General features: G+C 23.9%; 1 protein-coding gene across 1 annotated transcript; it reads left to right on the forward strand.

The window, feature by feature from the left end:
• The first annotated feature begins 1,892 nt into the window (after window positions 1–1,892).
• Window positions 1,893–12,482, forward strand: LOC127286697 (transmembrane protein 205). Its single transcript, XM_051313229.1, has 4 exons — window positions 1,893–2,360; window positions 8,308–8,492; window positions 10,966–11,129; window positions 12,116–12,482. Exons 1-4 carry the CDS (start codon window positions 2,053–2,055, stop codon window positions 12,401–12,403), a joined length of 945 nt encoding a protein of 314 aa, XP_051169186.1. The 5' UTR covers window positions 1,893–2,052; the 3' UTR covers window positions 12,404–12,482.
• The last annotated feature ends 533 nt before the right edge of the window (window positions 12,483–13,015 follow it).

The following is a 13,015-nucleotide window of genomic DNA, read 5'->3' on the forward strand; positions in this document are numbered from 1 at the left end:
AGTGAGGCAGCGCCATCTACATTGAAACTAAAATTTTGGAAAATTTTCAACAGCCTTTTCTTGAAAACAAGATGGTAAAATGCTTTTTTCTTTATAGATAATTGATTATTGGCAAGATATACACCAGCTAAAACTTTTTTTGAGTTAAAATAATAAAAAAAATTTCATGTCAATAAATTAAATATGAGCACTTTTTTCACAAAAACTGTAACAGTACTTTCTCAGAAATTACAATCAAAAATGCAATTTCCATTTGGAAAATTAATAAACGCTAAAAAATACACGACCTAAGATTTACCAATCACGAAAATAACAAAAAAAAAGTATTTTAACATAACATATTTTACTCATTATGACACAGCCGTTAGGCAGGTTATATATGTCACCAGACGTTTCGCAGTTTTGCCGAAAGGAGGAGATTGGCGCTGTTGCTAACCACCTGAAATACATAATCTACCAAAGGGCTGTCACAATCAGTAAAGCAGTATCAATATGTTAAATATTTAATAAAATTTTTTTTTCTTATTTTCGTGATTGGTAAATCTTAGGTCGTGTATTTTTTAGCGTTTATTAATTTTCCAAATGGAAATTCCATTTTTGATTGTAATTTCTGAGAAAGTACTGTTACAGTTTTTGTGAAAAAAGTGCGCTCATATTTAATTTATTGACATGAAATTTTTTTTATTATTTTAACTCAAAAAAAGTTTTAGCTGGTGTATATCTTGCCAATAATCAATTATCCATAAAGGAAAAAGCATTTTACCTTCTTGTTTTCAAGAAAAGGCTGTTGAAAATTTTCCAAAATTTTAGTTTCAATGTAGATGGCGCTGCCTCACTTGGACCTGGCCTTAAATCAATAGATATTAAAAATTAAATTGAAATAAAAATTATAGGTTAAATATTTAATCTTATTCTTTATGTTCACTTTCAGTAATAAATGCAGACATAAAATATTGCGTTAAAAAAAAACTGCTGTTAATATCTAGAACAAATAAAGTACATTTTGACCTACTGTGTGAAATTTTGGCTACTTTTAAGGAAATTTTATTTTTTTAATCTATTTACAAAGTTGATATGAAAATTAAGTTAGAACTTAGTTCTACTAAAATTCAGAAATTAATATTAATAATTTGTTTAAACCATTTGTTACACCCAGAGAAAAGATTTTCTTTGATTTAAAGAAACCAATTTCTTTGACTTGTTTTCTTTCATTGAAAATAAAATTTTCTTAATTTCAAAAAAAGCTTCTTATAGTTCTTCTTGGAATGAAAGAAATTTGTGCATTAAATCAAAGAAATTCTAACATTAATATATAAAGAAACATTTATTTGAATTAAAGAATAAATTTCCTTGAAACGAAGATAATTTGTTTAAAACAAATAAATTTTCTTTCTATCAAAGAAAAAATTGTCAAAGAAATCTTTTTTCTGAGTGTAAACCTTATATTTTTTTATATTTACATTTAATAATAAATGCAGATATAAAATATTGAAAAATTCAGTTAAAATCGCTGTAGACTAATTTAGAACAAAAAAAAGTACATTTTGACCCACTGTGCAAAATTTTGGCACCTTTTGAGTAAAATAATTTTTTTTTGAGTAAATTTTGAAAAATTGTTTTTAAAAAAAGTCTTAAATTGTTTTTGTTTTTTAATTCTTCTGTTCGCCATCTATATATATATATAGCAATTTGTTCCCTCCAATGAATTATATTTTTTTATTGTACTTTCCCTACCAAACCAATGAGTTAGAGGTGGAATCAATCTCGCAATATGTGTCTACGTGCAAAACTGAAGCGAAATGATGGTATGCTTACTTCTGGATTCACCTTTAAAACAGAGCGCCGGCTGATCGGCATTCACACAGTTTTTTTTATGTATGTAGTAGTATACTTTTAGTGGCTTTAGGATTATCATTCTCACTTCTCTACCATCAGGCAGCAGCAGTGCGCAAAGTAACTCGATTGACGACAGTTCATTGTCGTCAGATAACGTAGTGATTTAATTTTTCAAATTAAAATAATCGAAAAAAAAAAAATAATCATTTTTCAACCATGTGCGTACGTACATTGACCGGAAGTGAATTAGATACATCAGTGCCAACAAATTTAAAAGTAAATTATCAAGATGTAAAAAATGAGCAATCATCAAAACCGGATAAATTAATAAAAGCTAAAGACAAATTTATAAAGTTACATGATGAAATGATTGTACGAGAGAGAAAACAGAGAAGTGATTTTCATGAAAAACTTAATAATTTTCTACCAACTGAACATGTTTTATTTAAATTCACCGTTAAATTTAGAACATTGTACAATAAATTTTGCACTTCTGAAGCATGGAAACATACAAAATCACATAGGTGAGAAAAAATTTTCTTTTTTTTTTTTAAATTTAATAATCTATTTTATAATTCTTTATAGCATTTATTGTGATTAAAATATTTTAAAAAATATTCACAGCCCTCATTTTACGATTTCTTCACATGATATATACCGCAGCATTTTATGTCATTTTAAACGTCTCAGAATGTTAATACATTTTCCAAACACCTTGTATCATATTCAATACTCTAAGCGTTCATATTTTTACATGTATTTCTCTTCTCTTTATATTGGTGAAATTTTAATAACTAAAATAATTCTCTCTCATCAAAAAAAAAAAAAATTAAGATTTACAATATGACTTTAAAAAGTAATATATATTTATATTAACACATAAAAATTTGTTCTATTGATTTTTGTAAAATTGTTAATATTTTAAATTTTCTATGTCAAAAAGTGTTTAATTTCAATTAGTTTTTATTTTATAATTCATTTTTTATTATTATTAAATATTGATACTTTAAGTTTCTAATCAATTATAAGATTACATATTTTATACAACTTTTTGAAAAATAATCTGTGGAATATTTTTTTTGGATTGCCAAAATGTTTGCAAAAAACTTATTTTTTATTATCCTAAAAAATAAATTTTAAATTCTAAAAAATATTTTTATTTAAAAAAATATTTAAAAACTATTTACAATTACATATATGTATAATTTTAAAATAAAAGATCATTACAACCAAACTTTGAATTCACATTAAATATTATTTTTTGTATAAAATTTAATTTTCGTTAAACTGAAAATCATTTTTAGAACTTAAACAGTCAGTAGGAAATATTTAATAAAAAAAAACGTATAATTACCTTATTAAAAAAAAATTTGTAATTTCTTAAATTATTATATAAATAATAATATTTAAATTATTAAAATATTTAAAGATGTAAAAAATACATATTTTTTAAGTATACCCCCAAGTAGAAATGTGCCACTGGCATAGTACTGACCCAACACTGCCAGTCAGTATAACGGTACTGACTGCCGTACTGGGCCAGTAGTGGACCAACCCTGGCTGGTAACGCTGTCCAGTACTGATTTTGTCCCGCTCACCAGTACTAACGTAGTACTAGAATAATACTGGCATAATACTGGCAAAGTACTCATCCGGACTTAAAATCTCACTTTTTTACAAAATGCTAAAACACGCTTTCCAATGCAAATTTCATCCTTATTAGCTTATTACTCCCATTTTTACCACGAACAGGTAATGTGAAGCCAATAATAGTTAATGTTATTTAGAATATATAAAATATATTATTAACAATAAATAATTAAAATAATAATTATCATTTATATTAATTAAATTATTTTATTTTTAATAAATTATTTTACAAAAAATAATTTGTGTTGTAAATTTTTTTATTTTTTTAAATTCATAATATTTAATTTTTTTTACTTTGCACTTATACTTAATTTAATAATTATTTAATAATTGATATTACACATGAACAAATATTGTACTTATAACACTTAAAACTAAGAACGAAAAATCTCGCACGCATGGGGGATCGAACCCTAAACCCTTAAGAACGCAAGTCAGATACGCATACCGCACAGCCGCGCTGGCTTGAAGTGCTGACTTGAAGTAGTTCACCTAATACAAAAGTTTTGATTTCAAAGTTTGTATTATCTATTGATCACGAAAATAAAATGAATTTATTCTTAAATTTTTTAAACTCACAAAATTTTTTCAATTTTTACAAAGATTTAATGAAATAAAACTGGATATCAATTTCAGTTAAATATTTTTAATAAATTATTTTTACCGTAAATAATATTAAAACAGACAAAAATGATTGATGAATTACATAATTAAAAATAAGTTAATAAAAGACGACTGTAAAATATGAATGGTGAAAAATTTTTTAAATTTAATATTTAATTATTAATAATATTTAAAAATTACAGTGAAAAAATTACATTTGCTTTATTTTTAAAACTATTAGAAAAAAATTCTCAACTTATTGTTATTGTATGCATGATAAATAACTTAATGCACATATTTCAATGAGTACTAAAATAACTAAAAAAACATAAATATATTTTATATAGGTATATAATAATACATTACAATTACATCCAAAATTTTGAGGGAAAGTATTCGAAAGAAATTAATATACATTTTTTTAAATAAAAAATCATCGTTTTCTACCTTTTGGAATAATTTAAAGACTTTTTCATTTAATGTTTTTTATCACCGACATAGTACTGATTCGGTGTGAATGACAGTGTACTGCCAGTACTGGTTTTAATATTTTTTTACCTCCGACATAGTACTGATTCGGTGTATTAGTCAGTACACTGCCAGTACTGAAAGTCAATACCGACAGCCAGTATTGGATCAGTACCATGCCGGTGTTTAATTACGGCGAGCTACGGATATTTCTACTTGGGCCCCTTTAAATAATCAATTTTTATGATTAATGTACTAAAAGTGTTTTATTTAATAAATTAATTAATTTTCAACCAATATTACTAATCAGTCTTTTCGTGAAAAGTTTAAGTATTAAAAAAAAAATTTCTTTTAGATATCCTTTATTTAGGCACTAAAAATTAGAATTTAGAAAATAATATTAATTACAAAAGCATTTTAAAATTAAATTATATACATACAGATAAAAAAAATAAAATATTATTAATGAAAAAAATGATTAATAATAAAATTTACAAATTTGAAAAATAATAAAATTACTCTCAATTTATACTACATTATAAATTGAGAGTTTTTAAAATATTTAATAAAATAAAAAAATATATCCGTCACTAATGAATTATTGGTGTATAGATAAAAAAAAAATATTTAATTTCAATTTACAAAATTGATCAAATACAACCGATTGAATAATTTATTAGAAATTAATTAAATAATTCATTAGAAATTAATTGAATAATTCATTAGAAATTAATTGAATAATTCATTAGAAATTAATTGAATAATTTATAGGATATTAATTTAATAATTCATTTAGAAATTGATATAAAAAAATTTTCTTTTGTATAAATAACGTTTTTTTTTTATCTATTTTTTTTTCATATTAGAATAATTTCTATGAATTTTTTAATTTAAAGAAAAATTTTTTTTTAATTTAAAATTTATAGAAATTATTTATATTTACCTACTTTTGGTAGCATCGTATTTGTTTATTATCAATTTTTTTTTCAATTATTAGCAAATTTATTTATAACTAAAATATTTTTTAAAAAAATATTTTTTTGTTAATTTTCTGATTCATCCAATTTACAGTTTTAAAAGTTACGGTTCATGAAACAACACGCGCGCGAGGGTGTCTTGTGTGCTTGTTCAATTTGACCTTGATCAAGCATATCGTTAAGCCTCTTTTCAAACAAAGTATTGTTCAGATATCACGTAAGCAAAGCATAAATAATTTTCTGTTTGTTAACATTTTTTTTTAAAATTTAGCTATTGTTTATTATTTCAGTAAACAAAATAAAAAAAAGTTGATCAACTACAAATGACGCCCTCTCATTGTGTATATATTAATAAGCTATATTTAATTCTAAAACTCATTTTGACAGTTTTGTTTAAAAAATATCATTTTTCAATAATTAATAAAATTAATAAAATGTTTTTTAATTTTTAAACATTTTTTAATTAGTCATTTAAACTAAAACAATAGACGAGTCTTTTATTTATTTTTCTCAATTAATACATTTTTTTTTGAAGTTTTTAACAATAAATAAAAATATAGTTAAAATTTATTTCATTAAATTTTGAAAATTTAGTACAATTAATTTTAGATATAATTTTATTTGATGATAAAACCAATTTTTAATTTGAGGTTATGTAAAAGAGTTAAACCGCCTTAAGACTGAATTTAAAATTTAAAAATTTTAAATTTTAAATTTATATTTTAGTTTTCTTATTCATTATTAATTATTTTAAATTCATATTGGATTTGTAAAGAAATTTCTTTTAATTTCTATTGTTTTTTAAAATTTATTTTTTAATAATCAAAAATTTTTCACTTTTTTATGTAATAATTTTATCACTATTCAATTTCTCTTTTATCAGCTAAAATTGAATTATGTCATTTAGCTGAATCATTTTAAGACTGGTTTAAAATTTATGAATATGGTCAAAGTATGCAAATTGATTCAAATTTTATAAAAACAGTATTTGAGAAAAATTTTCAATTTCTTTTTTTTTTAAATTATTCTTAAAAATTCGCTTTTAAAATACATGGAATTGAAATTTAATTAAAAGTTTCAAATAAAATTGCGCTATTTTATGCAACTTATCAGAGAGGAATTGTTTGCAAAAATTTAAATCAAACTTTGCAGATTTAATAATGCAGATATTGCACTATCTCGCTTTATTTTTCAAAAATGATAAGCCTGTTAAATTTTTAATCTTTCGCAGACGAGTAAAGAAAAATCATTTTGCATTTTGTCTTACTCTCGTGAGATACATGCGACAATGAATTATATTTTAGAAAATCAGAGGATATATATTTTTGACCAAGGTCATTGATGCTTTGCCAAAAAAAATTTTAGTTAATAACCAAAAAGAAAATTGCAAAGAAAAATTGTTTTTTTAGAAATTAAAATAATATTTTTTAAAAATTTATTTTTAAACTACTTCTTTTTTTAACATTTTCAAATTATTGAAACAAAAAAAAACAAGTCTGAAAAAATTTTAGCCTTGCCAAAAAATTCCAAAAAAATATTAATTAAATATTTTTTGGAAAATATATATTATAATATTTATTGAACATTATAAAGTTTTATTTTTATAAGTTCACAAAATAATTTTTCGAAGAAGATTATAATTTATGTTTATTATATACCTGCGTAACAAGTTTTAATCAAATAATAATTGTTTATTCAAAATTTTACTACAGTACAATATATACAGAAATTATTTATTATTTGATAAGGTTTTGAGAATCAATTATAAAGTTACTCTTTGTAGACATATTGATAATGTATATGACATTTTACATTTTAAATTAAATAAAAATTTGTCATGCTTATTAAATAAAAAAAAATAATTTATATAGTTATATAAAATTTTGACGTCAAAGTATTGAGATGAAAATTGTCAAGTAGGTACATTTCCGAGTATATTGGAACTGGAATACTTTAATTTCTACAAATGGCATTTTGAGATAAATTACTTTTTAATCAGTATATCTAAAATTTAAAAAATTTTGCCCTTCTAAAATTTAAAAATTTATCAAAAAAATTGTATTTTTAAATTTCTTAGTTGCAAACTATTTAAGAAGCGACTGTGAATAAAATTATTGCCTTTCAAATATTGGAAAATTAAACAACACGCGTTAGTTGATGCGGTGATAATATTTTTTTTTTTAAATACATTTTATGCAGCTTCTAATACACTTCAAACAATATTAAATAAATCTTAAATATCTAAATTTGGATTTGTAAATTTTTTTAACTAATTTAAATAAGTGGGAAAAATTTTACAAATTCAAATTTAGTGAGCATAAAAAAATATGAAAGTTATTATTTATATTTTAAAATAATTTGTTGAAAAAAATAATATTTTATATAAATATATAATATATCACTATTAAATATTACTATTTTATTAAAAAACAATTAAATGAAGAAAAATATGTGTGGATTCTGTAATTTTAATGTCGTTTTACATCATGAGATTAATTTTGAAGATTAGATTAATCATTTTAAAAATTAGAAACAAATTTTTTAATCAATTTTCTATAGAATTCGACCAATTTAAAATTTTTTTTTAAAAAATGTTTTAAATAAAATAGTATTTAAAAGTAAGTGAAAAACATTTAAAAAGATGTGTTTAGAAAGATTTAATTGTCATTTAGCATTTTTTTTTTTTTTTTTTGCATAAATAACAAAAATGATATTTTAAAATCGCTGACAAATTGTAATTGTATAATAATAATTGTATTTTTTTCTGTTTCAGAATTGTAGTATCTAGTGCTCAATTAGCACACTTGATTATGATACTTTCAGTTCTATGTGTTTTATCAGCATTTTTTCCAAAAAATAGACGAACTGGTCAACAGCATTCAACACTATTATCTCTTATTTATCTATCATCATTTATAGTACATTTAGGAGCACAAGTTTGGATGACCTTTGTCTCTGGTAAAAATTTATTATTTATTTATAAATTATTCTAATTAATCCTAATTAGCCTTCAAAGCAAAATATTCAAAAGTATATTGATATCTATCTATATCTATATTGATATTGATATAATCTAAATTGCTGATAATTAACTAACGTAAAAAATTTAATTTAATTAATCTAATTCGTTCTATAATGAGAAACATATAATTATTGTACACAATTTTGGGGGCCATTCATTAATTACGTAAGGGTCCTTAGGGGGAGGGGGGGTTTATAAAATCTCTACATTGTCTTACGTGGGGGGGTGGGGGGTAGAAGCTAATCTTACGTAAGATTTTGCCAAGTATTTTCCATTTGTATTATGATGTAATTAATTTTTTAATTACATTAATATTGTTAAAAACTTACGTAAGAAGGGGGAGGGGGGGTCCGAAAAATCTTATGTATCCTTACATGGGGGTAGGGGGGGTCAAAATTAGCCAAAATCGTCCTTACGTAATTAATGAATGGCCCCTTGTTTCTGATTTGGAAAAATATAAATTCAGTACAAGTTTAGGAAATTTTGATTTTAAATCCCTAATAAAAAACGGAAGATATAGAATACATTTTCTCATTTAAAATCAATTTGAAATTATGCGAAAATTTTTTTGGTCAAATATTTACTTATTAGCAAGTAATGAGAGATGAGTTGATACTCAAATGATCTTTAAAAGGAAGAATGCATTTTAATGATTTTTTTTATTTATCAATGTTTTTGATCTCTAAACGTCGTTAAAAAGCAATTAGGTAGGGTCAGCCGGGGTAAATCCGAACAAGGGGTAAATCCGAACACTAATTATTTCAGCTTAATTAAAATTTTTAAAAATAAGTTCGATATGAGAATTTTTACCTCAGATCCTCTTCAAGAGATTCTAAGTATTATCCCATTTTTCGTTTGTTAATTAGCAACAGCATAAACAAAGATAACGAGTATTGCAAAAAAAATTGAAAATCAAAGATGACACTCTTTCAGTATTTTGTCTCGTATTTGAAGAAAAAGAAGCTAAAAATTCATTTTATTATTTATAATTGTTTGTTATGAATACTAGAACAGAAACTATTTTTCATTTTTGCCTTCTGTAAAATTTTATTAATAATATCAGACCGTTCGTATTTACCCAGGAAAATTGGAAAACCGGGGTAAATCCGAACGGTATTTTCAATAATTTTTTTTTACATCAGAGCCACACAAAATTGTTTTTATTTCATTACACTATTATTTTAACATTATAAAAGTACATAGGAAAAAGTTTTTCTTTCTATACGTATCCTCGTTAGTAATTAATAAGCAGAAACTTAATCTCTGTTCTCTCGAAGGAGTGTTTCAATTTTTTTGTCTAATGGTTTGTTGAAAAAAGTTTTTCAGGATCTTAATAAAATTTTCACGTTCCATTTTAAGGCTAGGTCCAAGTGAGGCAGCGCTATCTACATTGAAACTAAAATTTTGGAAAATTTTCAACAGCCTTTTCTTGAAAACAAGAAGGTAAAATGCTTTTTCCTTTATGGATAATTGATTATTGGCAAGATATACACCAGCTAAAACTTTTTTTGAGTTAAAATAATAAAAAAAATTTCATGTCAATAAATTAAATATAAGCACTTTTTTCACAAAAACTGTAACAGTACTTTCTCAGAAATTACAATAAAAAATGCAATTTCCATTTGGAAAATTAATAAACGCTAAAAAATACACGACCTAAGATTTACCAATCACGAAAATAACAAAAAAAAAGTATTTTAACATAACATATTTTACTCATTATGACAGCCGTTTGGCAGGTTATATATGTCACCAGACGTTTCGCAGTTTTGCCGAAAGGAGGAGATTGGCGCTGTTGCTAACCACCTGAAATACATAATCTACCAAAGGGCTGTCACAATCAGTAAAGCAGTATCAATATGTTAAATATTTAATAAAATTTTTTTTTCTTATTTTCGTGATTGGTAAATCTTAGGTCGTGTATTTTTTAGCGTTTATTAATTTTCCAAATGGAAATTGCATTTTTGATTGTAATTTCTGAGAAAGTACTGTTACAGTTTTTGTGAAAAAAGTGTTCATATTTAATTTATTGACATGAAATTTTTTTTTATTATTTTAACTCAAAAAAAGTTTTAGCTGGTGTATATCTTGCCAATAATCAATTATCTATAAAGGAAAAAGCATTTTACCATCTTGTTTTCAAGAAAAGGCTGTTGAAAATTTTCCAAAATTTTAGTATTAATGTAGATGGTGCTGCCTCACTTGGACCTGGTCTTAAAATGTTCACGTTCAATATAGAAAGTCGAATAAGACACTGGACAAGAGGGCTCAATTAATACTCAATAATTATAGCAATATATCTATTATACCTAAAAATGTGCCTAATTAACCAAAAAAATAATATAGAAAAAACATAATTTTGGCTAAATCATTTTTCTAAAATAATATGTTGTTATTTTTTTTTTGCAGGATTATCGCTGTACTTCGCTTTACCACGTCACACTTTTAGTGAAATTCAACGTGTATTGTTTCCAAGATATTTTACAATAAACGCGTGTATGAGTTTTATTACCGTTCTTATTTTCGTCAATCATCATCCTGTACATTCTTGGGACTCAGAGTTAAAATTACAGGTTCGTTTATTATTATTATTATTATTATTATTATTATTATTATTAAATAATTTAGTATAAACAGTAAAAGTATCTCTGTTTATATTAATAGTTGAATTCATTTTGCAATTAATTACAACACTTTTTAAATCATTAAATGAACCTTCAAAGTAGAGAATTAGAGATATGAAATTTTTTTTTTGCAACACTAACCTCTAAAGATAAATTTTACACACCGAAAATTGTGTGTAAAGAAGCTCTTTTTCAAACGGTGTGTAAAGTGATTCACTTTACGCACTGAAATTTACTTTACGCACCGAAATTTCTCTCACATAATATAAGGATTGTTTAAGACCATACAAAACCACAAAATTAAAAAACGAACTTTACTATTAAATTTATACACTCCTGCTTAATGATATTTTTCTTGATCTTCGATTGATTTTTTTAATTCTATACAATCGAAATTATTCTAATAGAGAGTTGGAATTCTTCATAATAGGTACTTAACTTTAGAGGTGGGTGTTGCAAAAAATGTTGTATGATACACGTGCGTAAAAGTAGGTCAGTTGACAAAGTTGGGCACTCAAGATTTAAGCTTCTTCTACAACAACTTTTTTTTCATCAACGCACGAACATTATGCACTGTTAACGTAATACCGGGTGCAAAATTTTTTTATCTGTTCAAGATTTTATTAGTTTATTTAATTTTATTATTTTGTTCGTGTCAATAAAAAAAAAGTTGTTCTAAAAGCAGGTTTATATGAAAAAGGATCACTTATATGTTTAAAAAATAATTCGGCTTCTGACCCATGGTAGCTTTTGACTACACAAACTTCTCATAGTGTTTTTATATGGGAAAGCAGCCAATTTCGGAAAATTTTCAACAGTACTTACTTTAAAAACAAGAAAATAAAATGCTTTTTTCTTGTTCATATTATAAAAAAATGTTTTGAAATCTTGCATATTTGAAGTGAAATTAATTTTCTAATATAACTTTTTTTCAGATATTTGCAATGACAAGTGCATTTTTTTTGGAATTAATGATTCGTCTTTACATGACGCCAATACTTTTGCGTTTAATTGTTCAGAAAACATCAATTGAAGTGACTGCAAAAGTTGGAAGTGAAATTGGACATCAAAATTTTGGCGTTTTAAAACACTGTCCACATTATTTGAAAATTCATAAAAGTTTTCGTTTAGTACACAGTACAATTGCCGTTGGAAATTTATGTACAATGGCATGCACTCTATTTCATTTATATTATTTATCAAGCAAATTGTGCGTGCTATAAATCTCATTATTTAGTTAATATCTAGTAATTTATAATACAATTTCTATATTCAATATACTTATTTAATTTCTGATAGTCACACATCATCGTTTCTTCATATGTTTCAAAGGAATATTTTCTTCCCATTATAATGAAAATATTTTCTCAAAAAAAAAAAATTATTAATGTGCATTTTATTAGTATCGTATGTAATTTTTATTCGAAAAAATTTTAAAACAAAATTAATTATAAATTTTCATAGTTCATTTTTGACAATTTTATACGTTTTAATGTTTTTATCATTATTTTATTTAATTTAATAAAAATTTCCAAACTTTAGGATACTGCAACTTTCTTTAGGCATAAAATTGGGTACATAGTTTCTTATTGGGACAGTTTAAAGTTGTCAAGGTCAATCAGAACCAGTATAAAACCAATTCGTGATTACGCAATAATATTATGATGCATTTTTTTCAGTCATACAAACAAAAAAATCCAACGAAATTAACTAAATTCGACGTAGTAAATTGTACTTAATATCTAATACTAATTGAAATAATATGCAAATTTGAAAAAAAAAGTATTAAACCATACGACAATCGCAAATGAGCTACAAAATTAGATTATAAGAAT

This window comes from Leptopilina boulardi, unplaced genomic scaffold (assembly GCF_019393585.1).
Source record: "Leptopilina boulardi isolate dan_hultmark-lab unplaced genomic scaffold, ZJU_Lbou_2.1 LbouV2_362, whole genome shotgun sequence".
Taxonomy (NCBI): Eukaryota; Metazoa; Arthropoda; class Insecta; order Hymenoptera; family Figitidae; genus Leptopilina; species Leptopilina boulardi.

Excerpts from the sequence above, each read along its gene's own strand:
- LOC127286697 (XM_051313229.1), top strand. The coding sequence starts at position 2,053 with ATGTGCGTACGTACATTGACCGGAAGTGAATTAGATACATCAGTGCCA. Across the intron at positions 2,361-8,307 it reads AAACATACAAAATCACATAG|AATTGTAGTATCTAGTGCTC; the intron begins GTGAGAAAAAAT and ends TTTCTGTTTCAG. Across the intron at positions 11,130-12,115 it reads ACTCAGAGTTAAAATTACAG|ATATTTGCAATGACAAGTGC; the intron begins GTTCGTTTATTA and ends ACTTTTTTTCAG.